At 39.9% G+C, this 15,185-nt stretch overlaps 1 protein-coding gene across 1 annotated transcript in view; it reads left to right on the top strand.

The window, feature by feature from the left end:
* Nucleotides 1-14,843, top strand: part of ZZEF1 (zinc finger ZZ-type and EF-hand domain containing 1) — a 58,725-nt gene extending 43,882 nt beyond the window's left edge. The window contains 12 exon segments of the mRNA XM_030962626.1: nt 527-646; nt 1,534-1,719; nt 2,070-2,170; nt 2,682-2,817; nt 3,776-4,135; nt 5,989-6,132; nt 6,998-7,166; nt 9,029-9,127; nt 9,886-10,051; nt 10,682-10,832; nt 11,318-11,389; nt 11,866-14,843. Of these exon segments, the coding sequence (XP_030818486.1) occupies nt 527-646; nt 1,534-1,719; nt 2,070-2,170; nt 2,682-2,817; nt 3,776-4,135; nt 5,989-6,132; nt 6,998-7,166; nt 9,029-9,127; nt 9,886-10,051; nt 10,682-10,832; nt 11,318-11,389; nt 11,866-11,940 (1,779 nt within the window). The 3' untranslated portion in view covers nt 11,941-14,843.
* Nucleotides 14,844-15,185: the final 342 nt, after the last annotated feature.

Here is a 15,185-nt window from a genome sequence, read left to right as displayed (position 1 = left end):
TTCTCACTCCTGAAGTATTTGAAATTTTCCTTTTTTCCTTTCCCCTTTTTTCCTTTCCCCTTTTTTCCTTTCCTCTTTTTTCCTTTCCCCTTTTTTCCTTTCCCCTTTTTTCCTTTCCCCTTTTTTCCTTTCCCCTTTTTTCCTTTTCTTTTTTCTTTTTTTTTTCCCTTTTTCCTTCCCCTTTTTCCCTTCCCCTTTTTCCCTTCCCCTTTTTTCCCTTCCCCCTTTTTCCTTTCCCCTTTTTTCCTTTCCCCTTTTTTCCTTTCCCCTTTTTTCCTTTCCCCTTTTTTTTTCCTCTCCCCTTTTTTTTTCCTCAGTTACTACTCTGTGCATGTCACAGATGATACCCTTAAGGGATTTGAAGTGGGCATTTTTATTTTAGGGAAATGCAAGGAAAAAGATTCCCAGTGTAATTCATCTGGGCAGGAAATTCACCCAAGGTTGTGTGACAAGACCTCACAAGCACTGTGATGCATTGTTCCTTTTTTAGTTATTTATCTGTGTGTGTGTGTGTCTGTGTGTGCAGATTCATGGCTTTAAGGAGATCCAGTCTGCCTTTCTTCAGTCTGGTTTACTCAAACTTCTGGTGAAGAAGTGTAGCAAAGGAACTGGCTTCAGTAAGACTTGGCTTCTCCGAGACTTGGAGGTAAGAAAAGTGACATTTTGTAAAAAGTCAGGCTTCACACAGTGGCATGAGAGGTTATGGTAGTACACTGCCCTCCTGGGGACTCATTATCCCTAATTAGTCTCTAAAACAATGTTCACTTAACTGTATCCCTTAATTCTCCTGCCCATCATAATCCTGTGGATAATAGACTAAATTCTTTAAAGCAGGAGCTGATTTTCGTTAATCTGATTTTATTTGGAAAACAATTTGCAGGATGAGACATTACTCACCTACTCAGATTGTTGTATGGATTTTATTTAGACTGTTCTTGAGAATTCCATTCTTCAATTTAGAAAATAATCTCAAAGAAAGGCTTGCACAAGGTTTTGCTGCAGTGCAGGTGGGGAGATCAATGCACACGTGGGCATATTCTCTCACAGTGGTTGTTAATTGCTGAAAGATAAGTGTGGTTCAACTGTTAGTTATGTTTTATCTTGGGCAGGAGTTGTGTTAATTCATCTTTAGGACTATGATGAAGCCAAATGGCTGTTTTCAAAGGAGCAGGGTGTGTAGGTGCATCACTGGCATTTTGTGATGGTCACCTTTGCTCTGTTTTTGTCTTGGAATCTTCAAATCTTTGATGGACTGAAATGGTTAAATAATTTCTTTCTTAACTTCCTTTGCACTTTCAGCTAATCACTGAAGTTGTCTTTGCAGCAGCATGGAAGGTGTAACTCATTAGTGAAGTGGGAAATGGTTTTGGTTTGTGTTTTGGGGTTGGTTTTTTATTTTTAGGTGTGCTTCTTTGTAAAATAGCATTTGTTAAGCACTGTCCAGGTCTGATAATGTTCCTCTAAGATGCTGATTGCCAATAAACTACAAATACCTGCAGCTGTCACACCATATGCTACCTTTTTTTTGTGTAGATTTTGTCAATAATGCTGTATTCCTCAAAGCAAGATATCAGTTCCCTGGCTGAACAGGAGGATACTGAACTGGAAGACAGGGAACAAGATCAGGATGTGGAGCAGCCTGTTGGTCCTGTTGACTTAGAGCAGAACAAACTTGATCCTCTGGAGGGCTTGGATGAAGCCACCAAAATTTGCTTCTTGGTATTTAAATTAATTTACCTCCTTTTGAGTAAATGTGCATTTGCTAGTTGCATAAAACATTTGGTAATTCATGTGGTTGTTTTCCTTCTAAATTTATAGAGTATGAGTCTGTGATTTCTATGCATCATTTTTTAAAGAAAATAAAATAGAACTACAGTAATGAATGCTACAAAATCATTATACAGTGTTTTGCTAAATTGCTTCTCATTATTATTAATCCAGATACTAAGTTAATTAATTCTCTACCTATAAAGTGGGAAATAAGGTCATCCTTAAAGAAATTCAGTCTTTCTACTCCCCCTCTGATGTATTTTTGAGGTTTTTTAAATTTCTTTTTGCTCCTTGCTCAGATGACACACGATGCACTTAATGCACCTCTCCACATTCTTCGAGCCATGTATGAGCTGCAGATGAAAAGAACAGAATCTTTTTTCCTGGAAGTTCAGAAGAGGTATGTGAAGTTCTGGGTCCAGCAGAGAAAGTGGTGGGTGAAAATCTAAAATCCTCTCAGTACTGGATAGAAATTCTTCCATGGATAAGATTTGGTTTTCATGTGTGAAAAAGTAAGGAAATAAACTCCTGCTAAGTTGTATTTATGGAAGCAAGTCACCATCTTCTGAAACACATCACATGCTCTTTCCTGTGTGGTAGCTCCCATATGAAGATCCACTATGGCTCTAAATTCTGTGAACTGAAGAAGAGTCAAGAGCTCACATGTGGCTTCTGGTACTCAGAGCATCTCACAGAGACACCATGTTCTCACAGAAATGAGTGATTTTGTAACATTTAAATCCTTTGGCTTGTTAGAACAGGGGAACAGTTAACATGATAAAAATAGGCAGAGCTTAATCTTTCCAAAACAGAAGGTGGGAAGATTTAATTTGCATTTAATTGCCCTAATTGAGTTTGCATTACTTTGGGAAACACATGTGTGTATTTTTGATTTCTTTGCCTGTGTGAAGGTTTGATGGGGATGTGATCACAACAGATGAGAGGATCCGGACCCTGGCTCAGAAGTGGCAGCCCAGCAAACGCCTGAGGCTGGAGGAGCAGAGCTCCAAGGCAGTGGATACAGATATGATCATCTTACCCTGTTTGGTATGGACACCTCTACAAACAGCAACAGTTGGAAAATAATCAACTTTGGCATTTGTGTCTGAGATATTTTTTTATACATCTGAAATAATCTGTTATCAATATTTTATGTCAAAATGAATGAGCAGGTAGAAAAAGCAAGTCTTTCTTCCTTGTTATTCCTTCCTTAAGGAACTGAAAGAGCTTGATTCCCAGGTCAGGAGAACAAATTGTGATTACAGGCTGTAATTTCCTCCCCTTACACAAGAGAGATTGTATCTCATTGCTGTAAGCTTATGCCCTGCTACTGTTTTAGCATATCATTGTTATCTTAAATTCAGCAGAACAAGGAAGCAATGAATTTATCTTGTGAAGTAGACACTACACTTGCAAGCTTTGGGTTTTGCATTCAATTTCAGGGTCCCACAGCTCTGCTTTATTTTGAGGGCTCACTCCTGGCCATGAGGTGTCACCAGCACAGCTGTTTATCAGTTGCATAGCAAAGGAGAAGGAGCTTCCTGAAGCAGTTTCACATAATTATAAGAAAAAAATAGGTCTTTCAACAGCTTATACAGAGGCTGTGAAATACCCACGCCTGGAAATTGTCCAGACTTAACTGGACAAAGCCCTGATTTTGAAGTTATCTCAGCCTTAAGTCAAATTTGGAGCAAGTGATCTCCAAAAGACCCTCCCAGCTTGCCTCATTTCAGGGCACTTGGCAGCTTTACCTCTGTAGGTGAATTTCAGTTAACACTTCTGGTTAAAATTCTGACTGCTGTTTCCACAAATGCATCAGTGTGTGTAGACATAAACAATGTTTCTCAGGGAATCTACAGCTGTGTGAGAGAGCCTACATTTGTGGGGTTTTTTTTTCACAAATTCATTTATAAATTCAGCTTGCAGTTTGACCGCTCAGATATCCAAACATAAGGCAGCAAATTACTGACAGCCTGCTTTCAAACTTGCATTTCTTTTCTTGCAGTCAAAGCCTGTACTGTGTGATAAAGCAACAGAAGAAACCAATCCTGTAGCCCAGAAACTCATCACCAACACAGAGAGTGACCTGCAGCTGAGCTATGCCAAGCAGCGCCGCACCAAGAGCTCCATCCTCCTGCACAAGGAGCTGGACTCCAGGAGTAAAAAGGCTGTCAGGGATTACCTGTATCGTGTCAATGAGGCTATTGCAGTTCTCTATGCCAGGCATGTGCTGGCATCCTTGTTAGCTGAGTGGCCTGATGATGTGGCAATAAATGAGGAAATCCTAGACCTCAGTGGCCCAGCCCATATGACATACATCCTGGACATGCTGATGCAGCTAGAGGAAAAGCAGCTATGGGAAAAAGTAAGTGGATTTCACTTAGACATGTGAACAAAACCTGTGCCCACATGCCATGAGACTCTGACTAACAGAAATACTTGCAGTTCCTTTTTGCAACTAAATTGAAACTCCCGAAATTTAAATTAGTTCTGAAAAAACAGTTGGAATCTGTCAGTGTATTGATGTGCTGATCTTGTTAAGAGAAAATGAAAAAAAATAGCTGTCTAGAGAGAACTCTTTCAGTTATGAAAGAGAAACTGGTAAAATAGGCAGTCTGGTTTGAAAATAGACAATATAGATGGTAATCTAGAGAAATTGGTAAAATTGGCAGTGCCTTTTAAAAGCTGCTTTTTCTTAGATCTCAATGTCTATATTGTAATACCTGCTGCTCCACTGATGAGCTGGTGGTGGAAGTGATCTTGGAATTACAATAGAATGTTGTAATGAAAGTGTCAGCTCAAGGCTTCACAGCAGTCAAAACAAATCAAGTGCTGGGAATCTTCAAAAAGGGAATGAAAAATAAAGCAGAAGGCATTGATATGCCACTGAACCAATACTGTGCACTCTTTTGCACTGCAGTGACTCCCCTCATCTCATTAAAAAATTAAAATAAGATGCAGTACAACTGGAAGAGGCCTGAAGAAGAATGACAGGGATTATTACAGCCATAAAATAATTTCAGTATGAGGAACCAACTGGTTTTCTTCATTCTGGATCTTTCCCCTGTTGGGCATTGAGGGAGAAGGAGTAATGGAAAAGTCTGTTCCTCTTTCTCTGTAGGTTTAAAGCAGTAAATAGCATGCAAAAGTTAAGAGCCAGTATTATTCACTGGCCCTCCCAGTAAGAAAACAAAGGAGTGTCAGATTAAGGTAATAAGTGGCAGGTCCAAAACAAACCAAAAGAACAGGCTCTTGACACAGTAAGTCATGGAAATTGTTGCCCCAGGGTGTTTTTATGGGTTCAGAAAAGGGCAGGATGAACTGATAGAATAAAATCTATTAAGGCATATTAAATGCCAAAACCTAGCCTTTGTCTTAGGCTGTTCTGCATGTGCAGAGTGCATCCAGGAAACTGCTACATGCTGCTTTGTTTTTTAAACTCCTTTTCCCAAGAAATCAGTTTTTGGCAGATTTGGAGATGAACCTGCTGGCCTGAGCTGGTGGATTACATTTTGTAGGAGGAGTTGGGAGATGGTAGATGAAGACATGGCCTTAATGAGTTGCTCTGATGACATGAAAGGGCCTCAAGTAACAGAATTCCTGGATTCAGGGCTTTTATGCACTGTTATAAAAATAAGAAAAAAGGAGGCTCAGGTGGTTCTAAATTCTTTTTAGTGTGTCCTGATAGATTAAAGGGCATTTTTGGGTAGTTTTAAATGTACAGGACTTGCATCTGCTGCTTTCAAAACTTCAGCCATCTCATTGATACTTTATCATTTCTTCTTGTGCACAGAGTTGTACTTTTTTGTTTTTGAAGGCTGAAATATATGACATGTTCTATTCAAATCAAAACCTGTAGGTCTAGAAGGTAAAGATGCCTGTTTAGTATGCTAACAAAGTTGTTTATCTCACTTGATTGCAGCTTTAGTTTCCTGTTAATTATTTTATGGATTAGCCTTGATTCTAGCAGTTGTGTGAAGAGACATGGCCAATATCTGTCATCTTTTAGAACAGAAGACAGAGTGAAATCTTTTGTGCTTATGGAGATGACACTTGCAGGCATAATTTCTGAATTTATCTTTTTTTCTTGCTGGTTCCTTGGTTCCTTCTTCCAAAATACTGTGTGGCTGGACATGACTCGTGTCAGCCATCAGAATGTTCAGTTGTAAATGTTCTTTTGACAGTAAATTATATTTCCATGACATTTCTCCTCCCCAGATTCTGCAGAAAGTGCTGCATGGGTGCAAGGAGAGCATGCTGGGGACCATGGCCCTGACAGCCTGTCAGTTCATGGAGGAGCCAGGGATGGCTGTGCAGATGAGAGAATCTCAGCATCCTTACAACAACAACACCAACTTTGAGGTAGGGCAGGCAGGGGTTACAGGCATCACTTGAAGCTGGAATCACCCAGGGGTTGGAGCAGAAGCCTCTCAGAGTTTCACATGGGTATCTGTGGGACTGAATTCTGTGCTTGAAGCATCTGAAATCTGTTCAGTCTTCCTTGGAAAAGGCTGATGTCAGATAGCTCAGGCCTTGCCCTGCAAAGAAATGTGTTCAATCAGGCACTTTAATGGAATTCTAATTCAATCCTATGAAAAGTGAATAACTTACATGGTTTTACTGTGCATGTGTTTGAAGCAGATCAGATTTATAAGTGGTTTCAAGGCCTTAATAATCAAATGTTTCTACCCCCCTTTCCAAAGATTTGTTTCAGTTGGCCTCTTCCAGTTGGCCCTTGTGCTGTTAGATGAAAGTAGGAGTGGTGTCTTTTTTCTTGTATTTATCATTTTAGACTCTTTCCCTGTCACAAACAATTTCTGACTTTCTTCTCTTGATACTGTTTGATAGCATTTTTCTGATATAGTTTGCTAAGTAATTATTGCCTCTGGGCAGTCTTGGGATTTTTGGTTTCCCTGCTGCTCTGACTCCTCTGATTTTCATTTTTAAAATGCATATCACCCCTTAGGTTCTGGCAGTGAGATCAATATCAGCAACAATTACTGCTTTTAAAAAAGGAGAGCATTGCTGGCAATTCATTTTACATGCTTAACAGCTAATGTGAACAATAAGCCATGCTTTACATTTGGTAAATTAGCTCAGGGTAAAAATATCAAAGTAAAAAACTCACAGAGATGCTGTAATTTTTATATCTCCCGTGTTCATATAGTGAAAGTTCAGTGGGCTGTACAGTGTGACAGCACACAAAGCTGCTGTGTTTATTTCTCAGGATAAAGTTCACATTCCTGGTGCTATCTACCTCTCCATCAAGTTTGACTCGCAGTGTAACACAGAGGAGGGCTGTGATGAGCTGCTCATGTCCAGCAGCAGCGACTTCCAGCAGGACCGGCACAGCTTCAGCGGCTCCCCCCAGAAATGGACTGACTTCGAGCTTCCAGGTGAGCAGGACTGGTTCAAGGGCATACAGGATGTTGCTGGGACTCCTGAGAGAAACTCCTGATGAGTTAAATATCCTGAGATGTGCAGGGAAAAAGCCAATCCTTTCCTTGTCCCACTCTGTTTGCTCTGACGTGCTGCTCTTGCATTTGTTTCTGCAAAGTGCCTTATCTCTTGTTGTGCTGTGACCTTTTCTTTCCACCACTCAGTCAAAGCATGCACTCAGCTACTGGAAACAAATTTGATCTTGATTCTGTTCCAACACAGTCCTTGTTCTGCACGATATTCACTGACATTGTTTATGCCTTGTCTTACTTTCCACAGGAAGCATGTTTTTTTTATTTAAAAAAGAAAAGATATGCTTATCTCTGTCTCCGTGCTCTGCTGCTGCTCTGAGCAAAGAGAGCCAGTGCCAGCACCTTGGCTCCAGCTGGTACCACAGAGCACAGCTGGAAAAAACCCCGGCTTTGACTGCCAGCTGCACTCTGGATTCTCTAAGCACATTTGTGAGAGCACAGTGAGGAGCAAATGCCAGGGAGCTCAAGGACTGCACAGTCCCCTGCTTCTGGTTTTACCTTGGTTTAACCCACTGAGCACTGGGCACTGCAGGAAGCTCTTGACTTCAAGCACTGTCAGCACCTGTAAAGAGATTTAGGAGCTTTCTTAGCAAACCAGTTTGGGTTACAAGTGCTGGGTTTGGGTTGCAAGGTACTGGTTAAAAGCAGATGTGTGTTCTGTAGAAATATTTTAGATTTTTGTGAACTTCTATCTGTCTTCTTTTTCATCCCTAATAGCTGCTGAGGTTTGCCAAGGAGCTGAACTTTGAAGCTCATTGTTTAGAGCAGCCTTGGGTGTGAAACCTGAGTTTCACCTTATGGAAATTCATTTCCAACCAAGGCTGTCTGGATTAAGGCTCTTGATTCCAGCAGGTTTTAGCTGAAACCAGACATTTGAAGGCTTCTGGGCTTTTCATTTTATTGAAGGGCTTTCTCTTATGAATAGGAGAGAACACTGTCTCTATTTCATGATAAAAAGGGAAATTCTTTTACAGATATTTCATTTTAAATACTAAAAAATGTTTTCAAAATTTTTCTTGCTCATGAAACTTTGAAAATTCTGCTTCCCAATGAAATCTAACCTGCTTGTCCCAGGATGACAGGCTTTTTCATGGGGCAGAAAGTTATTTTAACAGGTGTAGTATTATAGAGCACAGTAGGTAAGAAGATGTTTTGTATAGTGTTACAGCCAACTACCAGGATTTATCTCTGAAGGTGAAGATGCCACAATGGCAAAAACTTTTTGAATGTTTTCTGCCTGATTGTAAAGTGGTCAAATGTTTTGATAGTCCTTCTATTTAAAGTGATTAAGTTTAACAGTTTTCTTCCTTGGAGCAGAAATGTTCATTTTAATTTTCTGACGTGTAAAAATATTATTTTTATTTTCAAATATTTCAAACCTTTTGTCCCATGAATTCAAGTGTTGTTGGAAAGAACTTGGCTGCCTGTATAGAGGTTCTTGTGTCATAAATCATAACTGATCCAGTGACACAATTGGAAAAGTGAAGTTACATGTGGAGAATATGGAGTTTCTTTAATTTCCTATATTTAGTTGTCAAAAATGCAAAAGACATTATCCTTCCTATCCAGTATCTTTAGACAGGGGAAACTATTGTGGGTTTTGCTTCAGCCTCCTCTTTGTCACCTGTTCTTTGTGTTTCATAGTTACCAAAAAATAAAAGACCACCTCCCTTAAATGAAGACATCTAGGATTAATTAATTTCAGACTTTTCATTTCAGTTATATTTGAGATGGCAAAATTAACTCAGAAGATAGTAATGTTGGCTTTCTTCCTTCCCTGCACACAGGAGACATGCTCTACTACAGATTTACTTCTGACATGAGCAACACTGAGTGGGGTTATAAGTTTACAGTGACAGCAGGTCATCTGGGCAGGTTTCAGACAGGTAAGAGATACTCAGAATGTATTGAAAAGGGCATTTTTTAGTCATTTTGTTGAGCTTTGAGAAACCTGTGGTTATCCCTTTTCCTTGACTTAGAATTTGCATTCAGTGTCTTGGAAATAACATGATCAGTTTTTCATGTGATCAATTTTAACATGATCCGTTCAAGTTGAAACTCAACTGATGTCTGTTATTTCCTGTGATTTTGGGGTAGAAACACAAAATCTTCACAGATACTTGGAGATTACAATTATAATAATGTAATTTGCATGCAAAATCTCATTATATGATAGTAATTACACAGAGTATTTAGTAAACACTCCAGGATGCCATAATTGGAAACAGAAATACTGGTAATTGCATTTTTCCAAAGTGGTTGTCCTTTAAAATAGGATGGTTCTGGGTCTAATTTTTAGCATAAGAGGTTTTGTTAGTTTATTTCAGAGTTTAAATATTTTTAATGAAATTGAGGTTGATGGATTATTTGCTATCAGCAAAACTCTACTGCATGTCATAATAGGGAGAGCCTGTGTTTTGTTTGCCTTATTTGGGCAAAAATTTAATTTTGGATATGATTCTTTCCAATTTTTATGTAAGCTTTTCCTCAGGAAAGAGTTGCCACATCAGGATGTAATTTAGAGTTATCTCAGATTTTTGTTTGGCACTTTAATTCAAATATTGAATTCCAAATACTTGACTATATGAACAAAACGTGTCCCTACGAAACTGAACAGCTGTTTGAGTTTTCTTTTTTTTCCCAGGGTTTGAAATTCTAAAGCAGATGCTGTCTGAGGAAAGGGTAATTCCTCACCTGCCCCTGGCCAGGATCTGGGAGTGGCAGGTGGGAGTGGCGTGTCGGCAGACGGGGCACCAGCGCCTCAAGGCCATCCACCTGCTCCTGAAGATAGTGCAGTGCAGCAGCCAGGGGTGAGTGCACCGCTCCACATCTTGCACTAAATTGATACTATTTTAAAGCAAAAAAACCCCCTGTGATTTCAAGCAGGTTTTCTGAATTTGTCTGTCAGATGCAATTTACAGTGTTTGATAGCTTTGATATAATTTCTGCTTTGATAGCAGGAATGTTTTACTCTCTCTTCATTGCCGGCCTTTAAAGAAGTCTAGTGAATTAAAATGTCATTATAAAGAAAACAAAATCATCACAAATCAGGACAAAGGTAGATTTACTAGAAATTTATTCTCTTTGTATTAATTATACTGCAGAATTAAGGTAAGGATGAAATAATAACCTGGTGATGTGATGATCTGATTCTCTGTAAAGTAAACAGCTTTTAAATTATTATTTTTAGTTGTACCACTAAGCCTGTAATTGAGTTTTAGAAGAGATCTATGTTCTTAAGCTTCTGTATGTATGGCATGAGTATTTCTAGATTCAAGAGCATTTAACAAAGTGGGGTTTTTTATTGTTAACTGTCACAAATGTATGGTTTTGTTCTCTTAAATTTGATTTGGTTTGGTTTCCCCTCTCCATTCCCAGAAATGGTCATGGTGGTTACTCACTATTGCATCCCAATTTCATTTAAATTACTTTTTTCTCAGGGACTGTGACCTCACCTTATTGAAGCCACTTTGGCAGCTCTTCACCCACATGGAAAACAACTCATGTCACGACTCAGCCAAGCCTGGTATCCTCCTTCCTCTTCATCGTGCACTGGCAGAACTCTTCTTTGTGACAGAAAACAGAGTTACTGTAAGCAGTTCCTGTTTCTAAGCCTCCTTTCCTCAGTGCTGGGAATGACAGTTTTACACTAAATTCAGTTTTCCTTTATCCCTCAGAGCTACAGAAACATTAACAACTTTCACTTATGGAGTGTGGCAGCAAGTTCTAATTAGAGGGGAATTCTGTTATCTTATCCATCATTGGACTTTTAAGTGATAGTCATGACTATTAAGGCCCTAAAGCCACTGTTTATTCTCAGAGCAATTCTGGTTTAATAATTACTTTAAAGGTATTTGCCTGTGGTTTTTGTAGAGTTGGTTTTGAACTTTAAATATGAACAGTGTCATGAGCTCATTTCTGTGATCACAAACTCTGCTCTAGTTTGGGAGAGTCTGGTGTGCAGTTCTGATACCTTTGGTTCTTGGGGACTCTAATGATCAGCATTTTGATGTTAATTAGTAGAATATCACCTTTGGTAGAAACATTGGTGTTCATTGCATGTTTTCTGGCTGCAGGAGCTTGGATCTCTACAGGAGTATTTGCTTGCCTTAAATACTGAAGATCATCTTCATCGCTGCACAGCACAGGTAGGATTGCAGCCCCAGGGCTGGGAGGGTCTGGGATCTTTGTGGCAGACCCTGGATGATTTCCCATCATCCAGGGAGTTTATAAAGAGATATTAATGTCCTTGGTCGTTACAGTACCTTGACAGGCCTCTGAAAGTTGTGAGTGAACTCTGCACAAATGCTTTTCTAGGATATTGGGAAGAAATTCTTCCCATGAGGGTGGGGATGCCCTGGCACAGGGTTCCCTAAGCAGCTGTGGCTGCCCCAGCCCTGGAAGTGTCCAAGGCCAGGCTGGACAGGGCTTGGAGCACCCTGGCTTGGTAGAAGGTGTCCCTGCCCACGGCAGGGGTGGAATGAAATGATCTTTAAGGTTCCTCCCAATTCAAACCAGTCCATTATTCTAGGTTTCTATTTCTGTTCAATTTCATATGATTTCTTTATACTTTGGGCTTGAGGAGACTATTTGGTGTGACTTTGTTTTTCCTTTTCTCTTCTAGGCCCTGAAAAACATTGCTGCTATCAGCCTTGCCATTAACTATCCAAACAAATCAACAAGTTTCTGGAATGTTTAATACTGGCTCAGGCCGGAGTGCATGGGATAGAGTAGTTTGTCCATAGGACATGGGAACAAACATCTTAACTCCATTCAGGAGAAGTTCCTTCAGCTTCAGTGTATGAGCACTCTGCAGCCTTTCTTCCTTCCTTCCACCTCGATGTAGAATTTGTAAAAGTAACAGCTCACTTCAATGAAAAAGCACATCCTGAAGTAACTCATGCGTCCTACAGTTATGTATGCACATATTGTAGCATGTTAGAGTAAACAGAACAATATTGTTTTTTATTCAGAGGAAGTAAAGGAAAGAAGGTAGCTGAAGTATGAGAATGGAAGGCCCCCACGTTTGTATTGTCTGCTCCTGAGGAAACCTGATCCATCAAAGGTGTCAGCTTCAGAAAATAGTGCTGAACTTGGGGTGATGCCATCAGCAGCATCTGTTGTACATCTTCAGGGTGAAACAGGCAAAGCAGAATCTGGTGCCTGCTGCACTAATGGTCCACGCTTGAATCCTGTCATTTTTTCTTTGGAGGCTGCTTCCCAAGGAAAAGGATTTCAATTCTTACTAAACTACAGGTTGTAAAACAAATTGTGGGTGATTTGCAAAGCAGTTGAAGGATTCCAGTTTCACAGCATCCTCGTGCAAGAGCTTTATGTTTCTCCTGTTCTTTGGGTCACCTGTTCTTACCTTGCTTTATGTCCAATGCATTATTCCAAACAGCCCATTATTGTAGTGCAGAGAGCAAAGGCTGGCCTTCAGTCACAAGGCAGTGGTGATATGAAGACCTGAAGAACTGACATGTTTCTGAAAAATCACATCTTTACAAGAAATTATGAGAAGAAATTTTTTCTCCTTCAGTTATTTTGATATTAGTGGTTTAGGAAGTCCTTCTTGGCAATGTTGGGAACCCCGACTCCCAGCACTCAGGGTGGGGTTAATGGTCAATCCACTCTTATCTTACAGAGCAATAACCACGTTTCTCTTAGTGAACATGGATTGAATTGCAGACCTTCTATGCTGCAATAAATTGGCTTTCTTCCTGCACAGCTATATTGGTTATTCCCTTTCCAAAGAGTTAAAAAGAACACAGAATTGTATTTTGTGCACCATTGCACAGTTTGTAGAGTTGGGCTTGTCAATTATAAATTCAGATTACTTTTAATGCTAAATATTTTCTTCTTTGCTTCTTCACCCCAACACTGGAGAATGGAAAAAAAAAGGCAGCCAAAAGCTCTAATAGTAACTGAATGCAAGTTGTGTGAAGCAGTGGCTCTGTCAGAAGGAAATGTATTTATTGACCCTGCTTGTCCAAAATTTGAGTGGTGCCCAAATACCAGTGCACAGGAGCCCTGCTTTGGGGAGTGTCCTCTGAACTGATGGTCTCCTCAGCTGGGGCTGGAGTTTAAGGGTGGCCCAATCTCCCTCTGAGAGGGAAACATGCAGTAATACATCCCTTGGATTTTTTTTGATGGCCTCTTGTGCTGTAGAGTTTTGTTTTGACTTCTGTTCAGCCAAGTGCTTGAATCAGAATGGGATTTTCTGCTTGAAAGACTTAAAACTGAAGACCAAGAAGCACCATGCTTTCAGGAATGGAGTGGCTCTCTTAGCAAATGAGAATGCCAGGATTCAGGAGAAGTGTAGTGTTTGTGGAAGACTGAAAGGAAGCAGAGAGATGCTGCTCTGAAAGGCCTCCTTGAGCATCATGAGTTGATTTCCTTAAAGACATCAGGATGGGAAGGGAATTATCAGGATTGTGGTGTACCTTTAATGCACAGATCAAGGTGTTTGAGTCTGCAGCCTCCCTGCAGGGCTGTCAGGGATCCCTGGGAACCACCTGCTTCACTCCTTGTCATTGCTGGAACACATCCTGGCATGGGGAGTTGCTCCACCAAAAGGAAATGTTCCTAAACTGCTGTTAGAGAGTCATGTGGATGGGACAGGTTGGAAATTGCTTCTCTGGAGCAGGAAGACTTCCTCTTCACTGCCTCCATGGGCACCCATGGCTGAGGAATCATGGATCTGCACTGGGCTGCTGTGCTGGCATCTGCCCATCAGTCAAAGAAGGATTTTTCTTTTCTCACATCAGGGATGAAGACTGTAAATAAACCATTCATAGAACCCGTCACAGCTCTGTCACAGTCACTTTTTTTCTGTTGGACTGTCCTTTTGCTTTCTGGATGAAGACATGAGGCTGCAAGGACGACACAGGAGTGGCCAGAATTCCTTGCTAGGCATTACCACTCAACTTACTCTACCAGCAGTGACTGGCCTCATGAGTCAGTCATCTTGCCCTGAAGGAACTGTCTAGGAACAGTGTCCACTAAATATAATTTCTACCCACTAGATGGAACTGAAGGACTGTGACCTGAGTTGACACTGAATCTGTTGCTGCCTTATAACTCAAATCATTAATTATGGATTTTTTAACAGACGAGAAACACTGATTATTTTTTTTCCTTCCTGGTAGCTCTAAAGAAAGAGGAATAGAATACCAATAATGAATATTCATGATCAATCACATTTTAAAAATTATGCAGAAGTTCCAAGTGGATGTGAATGATGATATTGAATTGTATAAAACTGTCTGGAAAACAGGTATGCTGAAAAAAATGTGCCTAATATAAGAAAAACTAAAAAAGTTGTCCTGCCTGAATCACCTATGATGTATTTAAAACAAATCATATTGTTCCTAATGATACATTTGACTTGCTTTCATTAAACACTTAAAAACAAGAGTTTTATAATTTCTTTTCTTACGGGTTTACTACTTTGCAATTTTTATCAGTTGTTTAAAATATATCAGACCTTTAGATTTATTCCAGTTCAGTTCAACATGTAAAAAGAAAGCTACAGATGTGGGTAAAATATGCAAATGAAGAGAAATATATTGTAAAAATTCTATAAAATCAAAAAAAGTACAACACGGTGTCTGTTTTCTGTTTGTTTTTCTCCTCTCCTCACAGAATGTTTAATGCTGAAGTTTGTAGTGAGATCCAGGGTTTTTCTTAGGAATCCTCATTTTCCATGCCTGTAAGCAAACCTGCTTGTCCTCATGTGGTTGGTAAATATCTGATATTACATTGAGCTATGCAGGACCCAGACTTCTGGAGTCATCTCTTAAATTCCAGCCCTGCTGTTTACATTCCAGTGGCCTTACCCTAAAAATTCAGTTTTCCTGTGGATATCCATTGGTTTCAGTCCCTGTGTGTATTTACTTTGAGACCTGAAACACACGTCTGGAGGCCTCAGATGTCTCCTGTAAA

Source organism: Camarhynchus parvulus, chromosome 19 (assembly GCF_901933205.1).
Source record: "Camarhynchus parvulus chromosome 19, STF_HiC, whole genome shotgun sequence".
NCBI classification, from domain to species: Eukaryota; Metazoa; Chordata; class Aves; order Passeriformes; family Thraupidae; genus Camarhynchus; species Camarhynchus parvulus.
The sequence above is the reverse complement of the archived record's forward strand: the minus strand, read 5'-3'. Positions and strand labels throughout refer to the sequence as shown.